The 20,530-nt window shown below is 34.4% G+C and overlaps 4 protein-coding genes across 5 annotated transcripts in view; all 4 read right to left on the reverse strand.

The window, feature by feature from the left end:
• Positions 1–20,530, reverse strand: part of LOC107622947 (G-type lectin S-receptor-like serine/threonine-protein kinase At1g34300) — a 194,659-nt gene that overhangs the window by 143,968 nt on the left and 30,161 nt on the right. The window lies entirely within an intron of this gene.
• LOC107622476 (cationic amino acid transporter 1-like) lies at positions 624–5,393 on the reverse strand. The gene is made up of 3 exons (XM_021114207.2): positions 4,991–5,393; positions 3,532–4,237; positions 624–1,443 (listed from the first exon to the last, which is right to left on the reverse strand). Exons 1-3 carry the CDS (start codon positions 5,391–5,393, stop codon positions 756–758), a joined length of 1,797 nt encoding a protein of 598 aa, XP_020969866.1. The 3' UTR covers positions 624–755.
• On the reverse strand, positions 6,578–12,373 carry LOC107622474 (TCP-1/cpn60 chaperonin family protein). The gene is made up of 13 exons (XM_016324381.3): positions 12,032–12,373; positions 11,685–11,947; positions 10,994–11,140; positions 10,739–10,900; positions 10,077–10,154; positions 9,523–9,656; positions 9,309–9,381; positions 8,996–9,073; positions 8,714–8,836; positions 8,534–8,628; positions 7,766–7,975; positions 7,492–7,549; positions 6,578–6,831 (listed from the first exon to the last, which is right to left on the reverse strand). The coding sequence occupies exons 1-13, from the start codon at positions 12,183–12,185 to the stop codon at positions 6,763–6,765; spliced, it is 1,644 nt and encodes a 547-aa protein (XP_016179867.1). The 5' UTR covers positions 12,186–12,373; the 3' UTR covers positions 6,578–6,762.
• LOC107622475 (Transducin/WD40 repeat-like superfamily protein) lies at positions 13,563–19,556 on the reverse strand. 2 transcript variants are annotated; one of them, XM_016324383.3, is made up of 14 exons: positions 19,269–19,556; positions 19,126–19,181; positions 18,815–19,033; positions 18,590–18,704; positions 18,168–18,267; positions 17,891–18,070; positions 17,299–17,357; positions 16,555–16,642; positions 16,390–16,465; positions 15,901–16,000; positions 14,739–14,790; positions 14,500–14,637; positions 14,308–14,395; positions 13,563–13,955 (listed from the first exon to the last, which is right to left on the reverse strand). In XM_016324383.3, exons 1-14 carry the CDS (start codon positions 19,324–19,326, stop codon positions 13,893–13,895), a joined length of 1,392 nt encoding a protein of 463 aa, XP_016179869.1. In that variant the 5' UTR covers positions 19,327–19,556; the 3' UTR covers positions 13,563–13,892. The 2 variants fall into 2 exon arrangements, with proteins under 2 accessions (XP_016179869.1, XP_088342812.1); XM_088486686.1 differs by having other exon boundaries at positions 17,299–17,354; positions 17,888–18,070; positions 19,269–19,547.

The following is a 20,530-nucleotide window of genomic DNA, read 5'->3' on the forward strand; positions in this document are numbered from 1 at the left end:
AATTAAATAGTTAATATTTAATTTAAAAATATAAAAAAATAACAAATTTTAAAAATATTTAAAATTTACTATTAAAAATAAATTCAGTAAATATTTGACACCAAAAAATAAGGCACAAATTCCCCATAACAATTAAAAAGTGAGTAAAAATTGAATCGCACTCCAAAAAGCACTAGAATTTAGTTTTAAAACTCACTTAAAGTATAAAACTCAAACTTCATATAATTAGTGACAAAACAAAACCTAGTCCTTATTTCAGAGCAAATACATACAAGGTGAAATCAAGTATAGTCAATTTCACGTAAAGTTGATAGTTAAGAGTAGTTAAAATAATTTGACTGATTTGATTAAATTTTTCTCCAACAACTTTCAATTATTAACTTCACTTAAAATTGACTGCACTTGAATTTCCACCTACATACAAAGCGAAGAATAAACAAGAAACTATTACATACATTATCATCACATATCATTCATTATTCATTTAAGAGAAACAGACAAATAGATTCTTGACTTTTTGCTCTGTGTACATTTTCGTCTTGACCACTGAAAAATACTTTTAAGTCCCTGACCTTCACAAAATTTGGACAGATCAATCCCTGACGGAGGCATTTGGACGGTGCAGTCCCTAACGGAGGCATTTAGACGGAGGAACTGATTCGTCTAAGTTTTGTGAAAGCCAGGAACTTAAAAATATTTTTTAATAGTCAGGAACAAAAATATTCGCGGGACAATATTTGTCCTTTTCTTTTCATTTAATTTCCACTACTTTGTGGCAATGCTAGAACACCATTATTTTGATTTTCTTCATCCAAATTCAATTGGTTCTCCTTCTCCTTATTATTATGATCACGTAGCTTTGCAATGTCATAAGAAGCATGCAATCCCACAAGCAAGTAATACACAACCAAAACCAGAGTCCAATATCCGAATCTCTTAAACGAATCCAAATCCAAAGAACCAAGAAGGAAAATGTTGATTCCAACAGAAGCTGATGGCAACAATGGAACCCATGGAACACCCCAAATCTTTGGCTTCTTTGCAACGGGAACCAAGATCCAAATCCCAATTGTTCCAACGAACCAAAGAGGAACCGTGACGGCATAACCAAACCACGCTTCAGTGCGAGTCCAGTAAACCGCAGAGGCAACAGAGGAACCCACAATGAGACTAATGCAGGCGCAGAATTTCGCCACGTCGGATTTCTTGGTGGATCCGTGGGCGTAGTGGCGGCGAACCAAGAGGGCTATTGCGACGAGAGAGAAGAGGAAGAGAGTTGAGATTGAGAGGAGGTTAGCGAGGACATCGAGGCTTGTGAAGAAGGCGATAATGGCGGTGGCGAAAAGCATGATGGTTGTTGCATTGATTGGTGTCCCGGTTGTGGGATTCACCCGAGCCAACCATGATGGTAACAAATGAGACCTTGCAATGTGTGTGAGGTACCTGATGATGACAAAAAAAGTAGTAATATGGTTACGTAATAAAATGTAACATGCATGCAAAAACATGTAATGTAATGAGTTCTAACACCTTGGAAATTCTATTATTAGAAAGCTAGTTATTACTAGTGGAAATTCGCATGTTATTATTTCTTATGTGAAATTCATACTTGATAATTATTAGATAATTCAGTTAATGAAAAGTATAGGTAGATAATGAAAATATTGAATAATGTGAATAATGGATATGTTGGATGTTTAATTCAAGGAAAAGTATATGGAACCAAAATGTGACCAGCTAAAAAGTAAATAAAATCGTTTAATTAAAATCACTTTTTGAATAATATGTTTGAAAACCACTCCTGAGATCACGGAGCACAAACCAAAACCCGATTTTTCATGGAACCCAAATACATTTTGGCTGATTTTTGGTTGATATGCTTTTGGTTCCCTAGTTATTCTCATTCATGCACAGATAATAATGACTGGATGTTCAATTCACTATGTGTGCAGATGGTTATCCTAATATTACGGGTACAATTTGAGTCAGATGAAAGTTTAAGGGCTAAATTGTGTCGGGGTCAAATTTCAGGGGCCATTTTAAGTATTAACTCCCCACTATTCACGTTGTTTATAAAAGTTATTGTCTACCTGACAAAACCCTTCCTATAATATCTTATAAAACTCTTTTTCAGTCTTTGGCCTCTTGACTTGATATTATATTTTAACGTGTAATTAATACTTAGGCTGCATTTGTTTATAGGGACGAGACACTAAAACAGAAATATAAAGACACAAAATTGTGTTTGATAAATGAGATAGACAGAAACATTATGTCAAGAGATACTAAATTAGTGTATTTTGTGTCCATCCTGATACGAAAGACACAGAAATAGTAACAAAGATCACAGTTTATTTTTTATTTTTTTATTATTTTTGTTAATTTTTTATAATTATATTTTTTATTATTATATTTTTCTTCTCAAATTTTTTGGATAAAAAAATAAAAATAAATTAAATTTTTATAATTTATTCTAATTTATCCCCAAACTAAATATAAAAACACAAAATTTTATATTTCTATTCTTTATATCTTGTTTTCAATATCTTATCTTATTCTATTTTCAAAAACAAATATAACTTTAGAAAACACCCTCAAGGCTTCGAGGACCAATACAATTAGAGAAAACAATAGCCTAAGGAAAAAAAATTCAAGCACAAATTACAGTTATTACAGTATTATTCATATAAAGATATCTTTTCATATAAATAATAGTTAAAATCTTTTAGATTATTTCACATATTTAATTAAATTATTTAATATAATACTTTCACTATCACTGATATAAAAATATCTTTATGTTAAAAATAATAATTGATAATATTTAAATAATTTAATATATTTAACTAAATTTTTTAATATAATATGTCCTAAAAGAGGAGGACTTAATGATTATTCCTTCTATGGAATAAAAAGTAAAGATTTTAGTAGATAAAAATCCATCAAAACTTCTTTTAAGAAATGTATAAAATTTGTTCATTTCTCAAGAACAATAATTAAGAACCCATACAGCTATTTGGATTTAGAACCTACATATTGATGTTTATGATTTTGATAGGCATACTAATAATTTATTTAAAAAGATTTTTCGAAAAATATTTAGTGTCCATTTAATTAACTCTTCGTAATCTCTTTTTTTTAGCTATCATCTTTTAAATGAAAATATATTTATATATATAAGTAGATGAAATAAACCCCATATATTTAATAATCAAATATATAAGTTGATGGTGTGAGATTGGTGTGAGATTTCATCTAATAGCTCACTTTTCTCTACTGGTTATATGCTGGTCAAAATGCAATAAAATTGCTGGTTCCCTAGACTTTTCCTTTGCAAGTATGTAGAAACAAATAAATTTTTGCTGCATTATGGTAAAAATTCAGGTGCAGTCAACTTCACGTAAAGTTGATAACTGAAAGTTATTAGATGAAAATTTAGTCAAATCACTTAAATCATTTAACGGCTCTTAGTTATAAATTTCAGGTGAAGTTGACTTGTAAGTTAAGAAATGGGAGTATCCATAAGAGTACCTTGCTTGTCCCACAGCACCAACAAGAAGAACACTGGTCATCCCTTTCAAGGCTCCAAGGGCAACAATGTACTTTCCCCATCTCAACCCCGCCGCTTCGAACGCAACCGAAAACGCAGCGTTCTCATCAACTTCGCTATACTTCTGCATCAGACACAGTGTAACCGCCATCATGCAGTATATGAATGTCGTCATCACCATCGATCCAATTAGCCCAATCGGTATGTCCCTTCCTGGATTCTTCGTTTCCTCCGCCATGGTGGAAACCGCATCGAATCCCACATAAGCGAAGAACAAAACCGCCGCGGATTGGAAGATGCCGCGAGCTCCGAAAGGGGCAAAATCGGAATAATTTTTTGCATCGGCTTTGGTCAAGCCTGCAACTATGATGAAGAGAATGACGATGACGTGGACCAAGGAGGCGATGTAGTTTAAGCGGGAAGATGCCTTGGTGCTCAAGATTGCGAAGATGGAGACGCCGATGAGGACGAGAACGGCGAGAGGGTCGAGCTGGTTGTAGTTGTGAGGGAGGGTTTTGACTTGGATCAGGAACTTGTCGGAATCTTGGTTGCATAGGGTGGCGAAGTAAGATGTCCAGGAGCGCGCCACGGCGGCGCCGCCGATCATATATTCAAGGAGGATGTTTCCGGCTGCTATGAAGGATATGAAGTCGCCAAGCTCTACTCTCAGGTATGCAAAGGAACCACCTGATGATAATTAAGGAACCAAATTAGAATTTAATCAAAATATTAGAATATGTTTAATTAGGATAAAAGTGAGTGCAAATTTTTTGTGAAGAATAATGTATTAAGAGAATGAATGAATTTTTATTTAAATTTAAAAATTAATTTTAATGATAAAAAATTTTTAAATTTTTATTCAATTAAATTTATGACAATATTGTTTAAAATATTCTTACATTTAATCTATATAAAACATAAGTCAATGAGTAATAGCTCAAATGACATAGTCTTTCCATACTCAATTAAGAGGTTGCGGATTCGAATTTCCTATCTTTGGTAAAAAAAAAATCTATATAAAACATAAATTGAGAGGGTTTTAGTCTATAATTTCTTTTTTTCCCCTAAGATATTCCTCTTCAAATATTATATTCATTAAAAACTTTTTTTATTTTTAAACTTGACTCAAAATCATTCACTAAGAAAATAAAAAATTTAGGGTGCTTTTAAGTTTAATTTGGATGTTCTTAGTTATTTATAAAGCATTATTAGCTGCTAGAACACTCTAATAGCCAAAAGAAGTTGAATAATATATAAAATCACATTCAAACAACATTGTTGTTAACCTAAAAAAAAGAAACATAACAATAAGAATAGCCTTTAGACCTTTAAAAGCATTTAAATATTCTTTCTTTGTTCTAATTTTGTTCCCAGCATGCTGAATTGTAAGCTAATATCAAATAAGAAAATTCCTTTTGTATCCAAATAATAGAAGCTTACCTGCGACAGGAATTTCAACAGCAAATTCAGTGTAGCATAAGACAGACAACATGGCTGAAATGCCAGAGATAACATAGGACAACACAACAGCGGGGCCCACATGGTTCTTAACCTCAAGTCCTGTTAGGACAAAGATTCCTGACCCAATCACACTTCCCATTCCGAACCATATCAGGTCCCACCAAGATAGTGTTCTCTTCATCTCATGCTGGCTCTGTTTCTTTGCCTCAATTAACTCCACTTCATCCATGGACCGAGCCATGACCCGGTTCACTAATCTTGATGGGGTGTTCATGATTGCTCTTCCGTAGTTGTAAAAACTCTCAAATGACTCTAGCTTTATTGAAGGAGGACCATGATTTTCTGCTGCTGACCTTGAGTTATTGTTTCCGTTTTCATCCATACTAATTGAGACATGATCCAAAGTTTAGCAAAAAAAAAAAAAGGTTCTCATGCAATGGATATTATTATTACGAATTCAAAGAATTTTTCTACAGATAATCCAATTGCATATCAAAAACTCCTGCTATTACTTTAAACACTAACAAACTACTGTGATACAAAAAATATTTCTAATTTATGAACCTACCAACCCGTTTTTCAGCCTAACAACCTAATATAAAGTAGCAAAACATACTAATAAACATAAGCATATATTATTTACCTCTTTATTATACGACTTTGCACCAAAAGATGAAAGCCCCAACAGGCCACAACCTTTGAGGTCACACTTAACACTCTATTTGGATTGAAGAAATGGAGAAGGCAAACCAATTTTTTTTTTTTCTGTTTTTCACTTCATTCAATGTAGAACTGCAAATACATTAAAGAGGAATGCTCTATTGTCCGGCAATAAGAAACTAACAAACAAAGGGATGACAACAATTTCTTATGCATTTATTATACAATTGGCAACAAAGTGCACATCGACACAAAATAAGCATTCGTCAAAGTGAAAGGAATATTTTGGGCTCATTCCATAAACGTAGAGCCAAAGGGGATGCAACATAAATTTGATAATTTTCAATCCAAGTTCGAATGAAAACACTAGCTTGAGGAATAATAAAATTTTGTATTTTAAAACGGAATGAATGATCTGCCAAGATACTTATGAAATGGACATTTAGAAAGTGAAAGCAATTAATCAGAAAGCGTCTGTTTTAGTTGCAAATTAATATGGGTCCTTTTCTTGTGTTCGTCACTCTTCAGACTTATTAGGGAAGCAAGATATCAGATAATATTTTGTTATATAATTGATGGAGTATTGTGAAAACGAGTTTATAAATTGAGATTTTGAAAGGAGCAATGAGATTTTCGGAGCCAAATCCTAAATATTAGTTCATTCCAAGATTTTATTTGATGAAATATATATAAAAGAAAGGCTCTAGTCTTTGATGCTTCAAGTAAATTATTCAAGTTTGGCAAGTTATGAGGTAATAACAAATGTGGATAAGGTTGACAATGATGCTTAGCATAGCATGCAAAAAATAATGTAACCAATTAAGATCAAATACGTCCCACAAAGCACAAAGCAATAATGCTCACAGCAAGAAAACGAAACAAATCCATCTGACAGTAAGAACTAAATTTACAGAACCCCATCTTTTGTAAGCTTGTATGGTATTCCTTAGACAATCAAAATTCAAAATTTGTAACATCCCATTACTGACATCAGAAGAAAACAAGATGCCCTATAATCCAAGCTGCCAAGGAAATCATGTCACAATGAAATACAAAATGGATCAAAGAAACATAGTCAAATTCTCATTAATTTAATCATCATCCATGCCGGCAGCAGGTTGCTCTCTCCTTGGTCCACCAGCTGGTTTTGCCATAATGATCTAAAAACATCAAAAGATACAGTCTCCGTAAATTTTCGGCTAGAGCAAAAGGGATGGAACATACATATTCACATAAAATTGTTGATAAATTGCATTCTGGAACAATCAGCAGTCATAATGGATTGGAGTAAGTACAGTATTTTACTTCCAATTAACTACTTAGAACTATATATTCATGTTTAATGACTGTAAAATTCTTGAAAACAAATAAGTTTCTGGGCTAAAATAAAATATCTATGCACAGAAGCAGTGATCCTTAGGGCCTTGAAGAGACTACAGATAGCTCCAAATCTCAAATTACTAGATCCCAATTCCCATTTGGCAAAACAATATCAACACACATACTCTTTGGAATCCACATCATCAATGATACTGAGCCAGATTTTTTAAGACAGATCATGCTTCATAATATACTCATCAACTATCATTAAAAGAGAAAATTTAAATTAAATTGATTGTACATAATTACCAGTTTTAACTGTTCTCATCTTCCTATATTTACTCTCACTCCATTTATTTTTTTTCATTCATTTAATAGGGTTACAAGTAGAAAAATATAGTTGATATTGCCTAAGTTTTCTAAATAAACACTTAATTTATGCTGCAGGCAGTTTAAGGTGGCAAACTGAAACCAACAGAATACTGAATATAACTTATTACCTGATCCACCCGTAGTACAGTGCATGCAGCATCAGCAGCATATTTAAGAGCAAAGAACCTGAGCAGCCAAAAAAAATGATGAATTTTTTTACTCCAGATGGTAGGAGATAAATTCAAGTCTAAGCAGTTCAAAGAAAGCTACATCAATTAACCCTTCATACCATTTTTCACAATTTTACATTAAAAAATTTAAGCAGTTCGCAGCAATGACATTATTTTCTTAGATTAAGGAGGTTTGTAATGAAGAAAAGACACATGTCACGAAGAAACTTACTTAGTCACATGTAGATCCCAAACCCCCATGGTTGACACATCCTTACAAACACCCTCTTCCAGATCAATGCCAACTTTGGTATTTCCTGAGGCATGTTCCGCATACAGAGAAGATATGATCTCCATTGCATTTAGCCCAGCATTCTCAGACAAAGTTCTTGGAATCATTTCAAAACTTTCAGCAAATTTTGCTATAGCGTACTGATCCAAACTGCAAAGCCATTTTGCAAATGTTTATCCCATCCGTAATACAATTATCGAATAAGCATCACATTACACAAAGAAAACAAGTCTTGAAGCATTGAGATGGAGGCTATTTCTCCCGAGCATTAAATAAACAAATAACGGAATCCTTTGACTATTAATCAGGTCGGAATTTCCAAACATTTACGTCCGAAGTCACAACTCAACTGATTATTAAAACATCTAGTGATAAGATGACACAACATAATAACTGCAGCACATACATGATCAGAAGAGTTACTTTTGTAACAAAAGATACACAGGACAAGACAAGATAAAATGAATCTACCAATAACATGTTTAAGTCAAAAGATCAAAGTGCAGGTAACAAGACAAATTGAAACTCAAAAATGTAGATTGAATGCATGTTGAAGCATGTCACTATGATGAAGAGCTTGACTAGACAGTTGCCATAATCTGTGTTCCACTTGTTAAACAGCGGAATTAATAGCAGCACATTGATGAATCCACAAAATGCAAACCCATGTCCTATATATTTAAGACATAAGAGGAAAACATAAGCTACCCTGTCTCCTTGAAAGAAAATTCCTTCACCCTTTTAGCCAATTCAATTTCAGTTGCTGCAGCTCCAGGTACAGTTCGGCTATCCCTGCACATGGCCTGACAAATAATTGCACAAAAATCCCAACTTTAAACAAGAATGATGGGATTCAACTTAGGATTGTAGGCAGCATCCAGAAAATACCTTGTAAGTGTTCACCCCATCATCAACTGCTCTTTCGAGATCATCTAGAATACTGTCGGTACTTCCTCGTAAAACAACAGTGGCCACAGAGTTTCCACCTTCTTCGTTTTTCACTATGGTCACCTACATATCATAGTAAGAGAAAGGGTAAAATCAGAAATTTGGAAAAGAAGAGGGGGGGGGGGGGGGGGTAAAAGAAGCAACAAAAAAAGGCTTATACAGAAAAATAAGCAAGAAAAGGCAAACATGACAATTCAGAATGCAAACAATTCCTTCACATACCCTGACACCACCAATTTCCTCAACTGAAACAGAATCAACATATCCCAGATCATCTGGGTTTGGTTGCCCAAGTTTTAACTGTTGCAGGTAAACAGAATGGGTTAGAAAGACTATGCAAAAGCTTTTTTCTTTTCGTTGTTTTTGCTCTTGCATACAGGAACTCTCATCTTTTTTTTTTACCCTGGTGTAATTCATATGTATGTCTTAATGATATTCTTTTTTAATCAAAAATAAATATATGAATGCAAAGAAAATTTTCGGACATAAAATAATCAAAAGCTTCTCTCTACATAGCCAAGGAAAGAATACATACCATTGCAACAGCACCCGTTGTCCGGCAAAATCGACGTAGCTCAAACTTAGAACTGATTTTCAAAACCATGAGCCTATAGATCAAGAATTTATAGTTAGAAAACAATCTACACTTGGCATGATTTCAAATTGATGCAATCACAAATTTCTTATTTTTTTATGAATAAAAACATGAAACAACTTAAACAACTAGAAGAGGATATGTCTTGACACACTTATATCGCTCACAAAAATGCAAAGCCATCTCTCCTACTGATCCTCCACTGACAACCACTTTAGCACCAGACTCTGCAACCGCCTTAATGAGCTCCTCTACTTTGGCCTCTTCAGTTTTTGAATAATTTTCCAGCTATGAAAATCAAAATGAAGATAACGAATCTGATTAGCAAAAGAATCAAGCACAGAATTCATATCTACAAATAAAAATGCAAATCACAAGCAAATTGTCATGTAGCATATTTATGATAGGAAACTTTTCGACATCAGGTGATTAATGAAGACATTGCCTTAAACAGCAAGAAAGAGTTAAAAAGTTGAAGACAAAAGTAGTTGGAATATAATTTCCAAAGAAAAGCTCCGACAACAAAAACAGCAAAAGAACATCATCCGCTGCTTTGGTAAATTTACAGGAAATAGCCATTATGCAAAGTTCGGCAAAACCCAACACTAGTGTATATATAGTTTTTATCATAACACATAAAGAATTAAATATTGCAACCCCACAAAAAGGAGAAATGATGTTCAGAAAACAATAGTCACTTTGACAAACCTGCTCTGCTGTATGTATGAGGACAGTTCCTTTGGTTTCGGTGGCAGATGTATCAACACCACCAGCAAAGACAGCAACCTATAACAGCAATGACATGAGAGATCAGGACTTATGTAAGAATTGACTCAATAGCATATTAATGCTATATTAGGGAAGACAAAAACAAATTTATATAGATTTCCTAGAAAATTGGATCAAAATTGCATATCCTTCGTGATGATGGGATATTTGCATAATATATATATATAGCATAATTAGAAAACGAGTGTGCAAGAGACTGATTCTTCTTTGAAACTACTTGAGAGCTTAAAAAATGAACAATAATGTGCCAACATGCAAGATAGAAACATAATTATACATTTATACTACAGCAGCAGTGAAAAGTGAGTTCAATACATCTCAAAATCCAGCATTCCTTGCAATAAAATATTCATCTTTTCATAGGCAGTATGTTAGTATGTATATATATTTGTTGTTTGTTTTCATGTACTTTACTGATTATTGATTGCTTTTCTATTACGAGATTCAGCTGGGACAATGTCTTAGGTTCATAAGATAGATGAAAACAAAAGGAACAGTCTCCATATTAGACAAAAAATTGAATATATATATTACACAATACACTCTCAAACTAAAAGTCCCAAAACGCATGGAACACTGACCTTTGCCTTCTCGATTCGCTTTATGGTCCCAACAGTATCACTTTTCAAAACCATTCCCCGAACAACAGTACTATTATGCAAGCCCCCTCCGAGTAGCTTTGCAACACGGACGTTGTCCACATTAAAGTTCGCAGGGTTTTTGGGACACACTTGTATACATGCCTACATTTTCCAATTAGAAATCAGAATTCCGAGCGTCATGCAGAAAAAAACATTGTGTCATAGTAAAAAGAAAGGTAATCAAGATATACTCACATCAGCAACAAGCGAGCATATAGTGTCTTCCTGACCATATTGCTTGCTAGCAACAGCTGCTCTCATTCTAGAAATAACTTGCTCCTTATCACGGACATCCATAGTCTCCGAACCCTTCTCGACCAGTTCATCCAATATTTCAATAGTCTGAAATAGCATAGCATTTAGAAATGAGTCAGTTAACGGCCTCACAAGAGCAAAGTAGGGATTTGTGGAGTGTTTGCATGGATCAAAATAAGAGATCCCCATCAACTCATCGTGTTTCTATTCAAACCATTATCAAGTTTCATAAACATTTAACAACTCACTCAATTTAGAAACAAAGAAGGTTATACCAATGCTCTCCATCCAAATTCCAAAACAGCACACTAAGACAGTGATACTAGGGCCCTTCCTTCTAAGATGAACACTTAGGCAGTGAAGATTTCAGTGCCATCCATTGCGTCTCTCTATGTCTATGTCTCTGTCTAATGCAATCAAACATATGCGACAACTCACATGCTGTTGCCTTCACGTGAAGTTGATAACTATCAAATCTAACTGTTTTCAACTTCACGCGACGTGAGTTTCCACCTCAAACATATGTATCCTACAGCATCCGTGTATTCTGCGTCTATAGACACTAACCAAACACAACCTAATCTCTCTCTCTCTCTCTCTCACTCTCTCGTCAGAGAAATGAGAGACAAACCTTATTAATTGCTTTCGTATATCCACTGATGATCTCGCTCGGGTGCAGACCCATCCGAATAAGTTCCTCAGCGCCCTGCAGGATCTCGCCGGCAAAGGAAATCGTCAAATTGGCACCGTCACCGATCTCCTCCTGCTGAGCCTTCCCAGCCAAAACCAAAATCTTAGCAGCAGGATGCTGGACCTCAAGCTCGTTGACAATGGTGGCCGCATCGTTAGTGACAAAGAGCTTGTCCAAATGATTTATAACCATCTTATTCATACCTAAAGAAACAAGACACAAAACATGGATGTAATGGAAGCGAATCTGAAGAAAATGAACAAGTTAGAAGCGGTTAGAGAGGTTACCGTTAGGGCCGAGGGAGGTGCGGGTGATGGTGGAGAGCTGCTTGCAGGCGTCGATGTTCTTGAGGACGGCTTCGTCGAGGCCGGAAAGGTGCTTGTGACCTTCCTTCAGCATCGACTGAATGCCGTACGGCTGAATGTTGAAACCCGGCGCCATTGTTTCTTGCTTGCGAGTGAGAGTGTGAGAGTGTTTAAAACCCTAAACCCGTGAAATGGTGGCAACTTCTCTTTTTCTCTGGATTTCAATTTTAAGCGCAAGGCAACCCAGAAAGCCCTAGAGAACTTGGAACTAAATAAAAATCAAATGAGTTGGAAAATCTACTTTGTTGCTACAAATGAAAACTTGGAAAAAAAAAATAAAAGATGATTTTATATATATAATAGTAATAAAAAGAAAATAAATGGGTGGAAACTCAAGTACAGTCAACTTCACGTAAAATTGATAGTTGAGAACCGTTAAATAATTTGAATAATTTGACTAAATTTTCATCTAACGGCTCTCAGCTATCAATTTTCTGTGAAGTTGACTATACCTGGATTTTCACTTTATTTAGTCAATGAGTTATAATTCAAATAGCATAATTTTTCCATACTTACTTAGAAGTCCAAGTTCAAGTCTCGTTATTTTAAAAATAGTAAAAACTCAGGTGCAGTCGACTTTATGTGAAGTTGATATCTGAGAGCCGTTAGATGAGTTAACTGATTTGACTAAATTTTCATCTAACGACTCTCGGATATCAACGTGTATCCGAGAGCCGTTAGATGAGTTGACTAAGTTTTCACCTTTAAAATATATATATATATTGTTTAATTTATTTTTAAAATATATTTTATATTTATTTTTGTATTTTATTTCTATATTGAATAGCTGATTTGATGAATTTCTTTTGGTATACCGGAGTATGATTGAATGAAAGGTTGGACATTATACGTGTCCGAAATTTTGTGCTCATCGACACCGTTTTTTTTTTTTTATTTGGATCCTCTAAAATTTGAATTTCAATTTAAAGAGTAAAGTGTGATCTCACCTTTGATTTTATAGATGAGACCAAGAATAAATATGAAAGAAAAACTATTTAAGGGTAGAAGATCACATTTACTCTCTAAAGTAAAATTCAAACTTTAGAGAATCCAAATCCTTTTTTCTTTACTTATTTTCTATCATTGTCATTCTAAATTTTGGTATCTGCAAGTCTGTAACCATTTTAAAATATATGTTTATTCTTTAAGAAAATTGAAAATATTGATTTTGTAATTATAGATATTTTCTTTTTCTAAGATTTTACTACCTACCACCTACGTTTAATGTTGAGTTATGAGTTATGACGTTGTAAAATTTTATAGATTTATAAAATTTCAAAAGATATTCGTAAGGACAAATTAAATAAAAATTATAAAAATATATAAATCATCAAAGTTTGAAGGCATAAGTGCATAACATTGTCTTAATGGCTTTAGCAGATATAGCCCTAGATATTTTAATGATTGATCTTGAAATTTGTATTGTCATAAATTGAGGAGAAAGACATGCAAATTGATTATAAGTTCAGGGAATAAACAAGACCTCATATTCATATTCATCATCATTCATCATAATATAATGTGTTTTTTGACTTTTTTCATTACACTTCCAATTTTTTACCTGTGGTTGATATACATCAGAATTATCAACTAAATCGCCAAACAAATACACCACTACTCCACTGGCCTTTTCTTTTGCTACTATTTAAACACTAAAGAAGGATAGTTGCATTGCATTTAAAAAATACCAAAACATTGAACAAATGAACTTGACATCAAAGTCAGCTTCTTGCTCTTGCTCCAAAATTTGTATACAGCCGCCGGAGGATTACAGAATTTCTCTTCACGGATGCATATGAGAGCGAAATAGCAGAGGATAAGTGCAACAAAATCCAGTGCTCCAACACTGCAAAACAAAAAGTAAGAAAAGGGAAAGAATCTCAGATTTTTGCAGAAAGAAATTATGCAAGCATAGGGAATCTAAGACCTGTACAATTGAAACCATGCACTGTACTGGAGAATTTTCAATGATTCAATATTTCAATTGGATGCTCATTGTATTTGCACCATTAATATGATATCACCGCCACTAACAAATGCTCCTCAAATATAAGTTATAATATTATATTATATAAATATAGCACATGAACATGAAAGAACAAAAACCTCTTCCTACTGAGCAGACTCTATTATATAGAATATTGGTTTCAAAAGCACAGATGGAAACAAAAGCGCAGCAAAATTCAAAGCATACTTACCACAGAAAGCAATGGTCCCTGCTTAAACTTCCCATGAAATGAAAAAGAAATCGGCCTTGGATTTTCTCCAGGTCCCCTTATAAATCCACTAACATGTACAATGGGAAATCAATAAATTAAGCATCCAAATAGTTAATATATATATAACAATTGACATGCAAGTAATTGGAGCATAATGAAGCATGAACTCACATTAATGATGTAGATATAAGAGGAGTCCTTCTAGTATCATATATGGCAATCAGACCCCTGTAAATATCCTCTCCGTCTTTAAATGACAAAGCTAATCGCTCCCCAGAATCATCCCATGCTATCTTTTCAATTCCCTTACTTTTTGAGATAAATATAAGATAACCAACATAAGGCTTTAGGACCAAATCACAACCATAAAAAAAATATTATTGAAATAAATAAATAAAATTCATCTATACCTTCTTATCAATGATAATATCTCTGGCAAATCTACAGGTAACAAATGCGCATCTGGAAAAGGTCAATAATAGTTAGCTCTCAATATATCAAATATATGTCAGGGAAATAAAATAAAACAACATTTTACAATTATGCTTATGGATTGATGCTATGAATAAACAAGACAACCATGATTTGAGGTTAGAAGACACTGAATCACAACCACCAATGTCTAAATATTTCATTGCATGTACTTCCAACAAAAAATAACATTGATGGCATGCTACATGGAAATTACTTAATATCCTCAACTCCTTGCAATACAGTTTCTGGAATGGCTGCAAGTGGCTTCCTAGCCTCATTGTAGTGATGTAACATGAACAACATAAAACTTTCACTCTTTTATCGAGGCTAATGCAAGACCAGGATAATATTTTTTGCTTTTAACTTTTTTACTACATGTATCCCTAAGTATACAACAGTATAAATCACCGTCTCCAATATCACCAATCTTCTAATTCCATCAACTTACTAAAAAGTGCCTGTTGAGAAATGTAAATGTGTTTAGCGAAAAATTAATTAAGTATACATTACATGTAATGCAGCCAAAGTAGAGAGCATGTGTTTCGTCTTAGACATATTTTAACATGGTTGATGTTTGGAAGCATTGATATTCCTTAAATAAACAGACATCTTGGTGATTAGGATATGAATATATCAAATACACTTGCCATAGTCAATACTTAAACTTAAGGAATCCAATGCTCTGCATAACTTGTCTATAAATATGGTTTGCTTTAAGGAGAAATAGTGATGTTTCATCCATTTAGCCACCCCTACCTATAGTGAATTAGATAATGTTGTGTGTTATAAAACATTGACTGAAGGGGATTCTCACCAGTCACTCATTAAGATATCAATCTCAACTTCCACCAAAAGATGTGTTAGATTCATGTACAGAGCCAAAGTTATTGAGGTCTAAAAATATAATGCATAATGTTTTCCCTCTTTATCTTTCTTTACCCTTTTCCATCTATTCCTTAAACTTCAATGCCACACATATCAATTTTCCCAGCATGGTAATCCAACCTAGCTGAACAAACCTTAGTAATTGTTGGTGTAACATGGAAAAATACATATAACTGAATTAACATAAAAACTTTTAAAGCCAAGGTCAGATACCTAAGGAGGGAGGCTTTGATGCAAAGTGAACAGATCCCAAAGTCGAGGAATCAGAAAATGCAAGCAGTATCATTCGCCCATCTGGATCCCATGTTGCACCCTGATTTTATATAGTAAAAAAATGACCATCAGCCTAATAACAAGCATGTACAATATTAAATGGGGGAGGAAATTTAGATGGGGCTGCAATACCCTGAAAGTTTAGATGTCAGTTGTATTCCTTTTTGTTTTGGGCTCTGCCCTCTTTATGTACCCAAAAAAAAAAAAGTGGGGCGGAAAAAAAAGGTCATTATAGAAGGCCTGAAGTTTCATGAGCACCAAGTGAAGGCTTTATATTTTATACAGTTGAAAATAATTCATTTTACAGTGTCTACATATTTTTTCAACACTTCAATTGGCCAACACACAAAGAAAGGTTAGCAACCATATGCTGCATCACAGCACACGAGTCATTATAGAGCATCAAAACATTAATTTATAATTCCATACCTTGACAAAACTACTAGTTGATGACCATTGTTCTGATGTCCAGGTATTTGTTTCCCAAAGATAAAATGTGCCATCACTGTGCAAGAACATAATAATGAGGTTATGAAGCTATGATCAATAAAAGTTCCAAAGTGTAAAGAAGACACGTTTAGTTTGTTCCACTACAATTTTGATGCAAAGAAGTAATCTCCAGTAGGTGACCACTTCAACGTTGATATGCCTCCTAATCCCCGACGAATTGGCGTCCCCATACCTACAAATAATATGGAGAATAACTAAATCAGAAAGCAGAGACAAACTTTCATGTTTGAGGTTTTTATACCTCTCATAATGACAATCAAAATACAGATTAAAGGTCAAACTAGTTTTGGTCCCAACATTACATACATACGTTTTTTGGCTTGTCTCTAATCCCTATACTAAATAAAAGTTTAAGTCCCCATAAGCTGAATAAATTTTGGTTTACATCTCTTTATGCTAAAAGATATTTTTCTACAAGTCCCTTTAGCGAACAGGAAAGTGGTTTGGTGAATATTAGTTCACTAAGGTGTTGAACAGTATTCTTTTTTATAACTGTGGAGCAAGCTTCATTCATGGTTTACCAGGTTCAATCTTCTGTAATAGTAATGTGATGTTCAGGTCACAAGTCTTACAGAAAAATATATGAAGTTTACAGTATGTTTTATATCACCTTAAAATAGAGAAACAATTTAGGAAGAAGATGAAAAAGAAAATTTATTGAATGACTTTTTAAGCTTATTTGGCACAATATTAATAGATCACCATGCTAAAAAATTTATTGAATGACTTTTTAAGCTTATTTGGCACAATATTAATAGATCACCATGCTAAAAGCATGCTTCAAGGTAAAACATTAGGCAACCTAAGGAGGCAAAGATCTTCACGCACCTTGAGCAACATCCCACACAGTGAATGCGGAGCTCTCATATGAAGCAGAAGCTAAGTATGTGAATATAGGTTAAGTAACAAATGGTCAAGTACAAATAATTTTAACTAAAATTTATTGAAAAGGGAAAATTCTGTTCAAATTGGTCATGAATAAACATTGTTTGTACTAAATAATACAGTTCTATAGATGTCCAAAACATCTGAAAACTTATATAACAAGCGAATTAAGGCTGTTAACTCACAAGTTCAAGTAAAACAGGAAAAAAGTGAACTGAACAGCATTTCTTGCAAAAAGTTACACGAGAAAAGTCATAATCATATGTGGGTTTGTTTCTGATTTTCAAAAATTAACTTTATACCTTGAATTTTTTTTCCACATAGTTGAAAAGGCCGAAAACTAGCTTTTCTTACAAGGTATTCTAGTTAGGTTTTTTTTATTCTAATTATTTTATAAAATTTGAGCAAGTATTAGGTGAAAAGTAGTTATGTCTATAAACCGAAGTGATTTTCCAACCCCAAAAAAAAAAAAAGATTGAAACAAACACTTTGAAAAACCTGTGGCAAAAACTTTTTAACATTATTTTGAGGATATCTTCCATCTGGACTCCAAGTAAGTGCGCTAACATGTTCATCATTCTGACTGCGAAGAAAATCAACCAAGATATACCGGATTCCTGAACCTCTAGACAAACTTCCCAAAAATGAAGCAGTGCCTGATCTGACAGATGCTGCATTTCCAGGATAAGAAGCTGCCCAAATGCATATCCCACTCCTGCAACAGTGATTCCAGTAAGCAAGAAAGAACATTTTGTATCAATTGGCATTGTAGAGTAGACACCATAATAAACATGTATAAGACAGAGTCTCACTTGCAACCAACAGCTAGCATCCTTCCACCATTGGGCCTCCACTCTAGTACTCTAACATCTCTCTGTGATTCGTTGGTCAAGATAGTTGGCTCCTTCCCCTCTACTCACAATGTCAAAATCACCACAATTTATCATCAAAAGAAAATTTCCATCATAACAAACATCTTAATGTGATTACATAACAACAAAAATAAGCTACTAACAGAATCAATGCATCAGCTATATTTAACAACTAAAACAAGTTGCAAACAGTATAAAGTGCATTTGTTTGTGGATACTATCTTTCTTTAACAGGAAAACGCCATTCTTCAAATAAAAAAGCACTTCTTAAGTTGGTATAAGCATGTTTGCATAAGCTTCTTAAAATAGGCAAGTAGATAGTGAAATTGCTTCCGCATTCATGATCATGTCAAATTAAGCACCTGAATCTTCATAATCGCGGATGATGACCTGTGTCCGCCCTGATATAAACGCAACTATATGCTTATTCAGGTGCCAGCTCACTCCTTTTAGATCAACCTCTGGCAACAAATGCACCTAACATAACATGGAATTCACATCACAACTCAGTCTAATGAATTATCCAAACAAGCAACACGGGACAAATCAGAGCTCAAAAATTGAATCGAAAAAAATCAAGAACATACATCATTAGGGTAAAATAGGCGTCTGAGACACCCGCTTACAAGGCCTTCCAAGACTGCCACAAGACTTTTCTTCTGAACAACCTCAACTGCCATTGCCGCCGTCGCTACCGGTGTTCCTTCTTGTTCGCCAGTATCACTTTCTAGAGGCGGCGGAGAAGGGGATGGCGACCTCTCCAGCTCCTGCTCCAACTGAAATGGCACAGGGCTGAACACCATTCCCTAATAATACCCCAAAAAATAGAATCAAATAAAGTTAAATTAAATCTAAGTAAAATGGAAATGTGGAAGGAGTGTAAATGATTGGGGATTACAAGAATCTTTCCATAGGTTGCATTGGCTCGGTCGTCGGAGAGTTCGTTGGCGGTAACTACACATTTGAAAAGACAAAATTCATTCATTCATTCAATCACAGTTTTAAACACATATACAGAGAGAGAGAAAGAGAGAGAGTAACTGAGTTCACGGTTGACTTCGCAGATTGTGACGGAACCAAGAGGAGGGAAGGAAGCCATGGCTGCGATGTAGGGTTTTAGAGAGAATAAATTAGGAAAGCTTCTGAATGAGAGAATCGAATGGATTAATGGTTGCACCGTTGCAGTGGCAGATGTGGCTGTGTGGATGAGTCGTCTCGTGTTACGACTTATTCCGGCGACTTCGAATGCAACTTCACAGCTTCCGCGAGCTGCGGCGGTGGCTGGTGGTGTTTTGAGTGTGATTGTTTGAGAGCCAGAGTTTTAACTTTAAAATGGGTTTTCAAATATTAAGTTTTAAATCCTTCAACTTTTGCGAAATTGCAATCCAAACCCAAACTCATTAACAAATAACAAAACGGGTACAACTAGAGCTGAAAATGAATTAAATCAGCTTGAGGGACTTGTTAACTCACTCAATAAGCTGAGGTTGTGAGCATGTTAGTCAAATTTTTCTTATATTAAATAATTTGAGTTTGAATTTATATCATATCAATTCATTAGCGTGTTTGATTATAGATGACTGTGACTAGCTAAGTTAATGGTGACTATGAGTAGTTAGGAGTTGACATACCAATAAAAAATTGACAATTGTCGTAGTTTGAAAGTAGATTATTTTTTTTTTTTTTTTTTTTTGGTGTTTTGACGGGGCTTAACGCCCAAGAAAATTAAAAATCAATGATAAAACGAGGCAATGATACCCCTCTAGCATCATCATCTATAATGTTCCTTAGCCCTGTTGGCATAGTGTCTATGAAATGAAATCCAAGGCATGCTTGTAAACTTTCCTTCGCAAGCCAGTCGGCGCTTTTGTTTCCTTCCCTATATGTATGACAGAGTTTTACATTCCAGTCTCTTTGTATTAACTGGCTGATGCTTCTTATAATTGTTTCCGGATGATTGTCCCTTTCTTCTCTTTTGCTGAGAATTTGGAACGCAATTTTTGAATCAGTTTTTAGAATGATTTTTTTGAATCCCAAATCCCAAGCTAGTTTCAATCCATGGAGAATTCCCCAAGCTTCTGCCGTGAATGCTGTTCCTTTGCCAATATTCGCCAAGAACCCCGCTATCCATCTTCCACGGCTATCCCGAATCAAGCCTCCACACCCTGCTATACGGTGCTCCTGTGAGACTGCTCCGTCAGTATTGATTTTTAGCCATCCATCCTCGGGAGGTTGCCATGCAATATGTATTTCTTTTTTCTTCTGTGCTCCTTTAAGGATATTGACTTTTTCAAAAGCATTAT

The sequence above is a fragment of the Arachis ipaensis genome, chromosome B10 (genome assembly GCF_059453495.1).
Source record: "Arachis ipaensis isolate K30076 ecotype BB chromosome B10, ASM5945349v1, whole genome shotgun sequence".
Classification (NCBI taxonomy): Eukaryota; Viridiplantae; Streptophyta; class Magnoliopsida; order Fabales; family Fabaceae; genus Arachis; species Arachis ipaensis.

Bases quoted from the DNA above. Each gene is read 5' to 3' on its own strand.
- LOC107622474 (XM_016324381.3), bottom strand. From the start codon at position 12,185: ATGGCGCCGGGTTTCAACATTCAGCCGTACGGCATTCAGTCGATGCTG. The intron at 11,141-11,684 runs GTTTGTCTCTCA...ATGCTATTTCAG, and splicing joins ATACGAAAGCAATTAATAAG to ACTATTGAAATATTGGATGA. The intron at 7,976-8,533 runs GTAGCTTATGTT...ATGGCTTTGCAG, and splicing joins TTTTCTTTCAAGGAGACAGG to TTTGGATCAGTACGCTATAG.
- LOC107622476 (XM_021114207.2), bottom strand. From the start codon at position 5,393: ATGGATGAAAACGGAAACAATAACTCAAGGTCAGCAGCAGAAAATCAT. The intron at 4,238-4,990 runs GTAAGCTTCTAT...AATTATCATCAG, and splicing joins TGTTGAAATTCCTGTCGCAG to GTGGTTCCTTTGCATACCTG. The intron at 1,444-3,531 runs GTACTCTTATGG...TGTCATCATCAG, and splicing joins GGTGCTGTGGGACAAGCAAG to GTACCTCACACACATTGCAA.
- LOC107622475 (XM_016324383.3), bottom strand. From the start codon at position 19,326: ATGGCTTCCTTCCCTCCTCTTGGTTCCGTCACAATCTGCGAAGTCAAC. The intron at 16,001-16,389 runs GTATGGAATTAT...ATATAAAATCAG, and splicing joins CAACTAGTAGTTTTGTCAAG to GGTGCAACATGGGATCCAGA. The intron at 14,791-15,900 runs GTATCTGACCTT...GACCTTTTCCAG, and splicing joins ATCAAAGCCTCCCTCCTTAG to ATGCGCATTTGTTACCTGTA.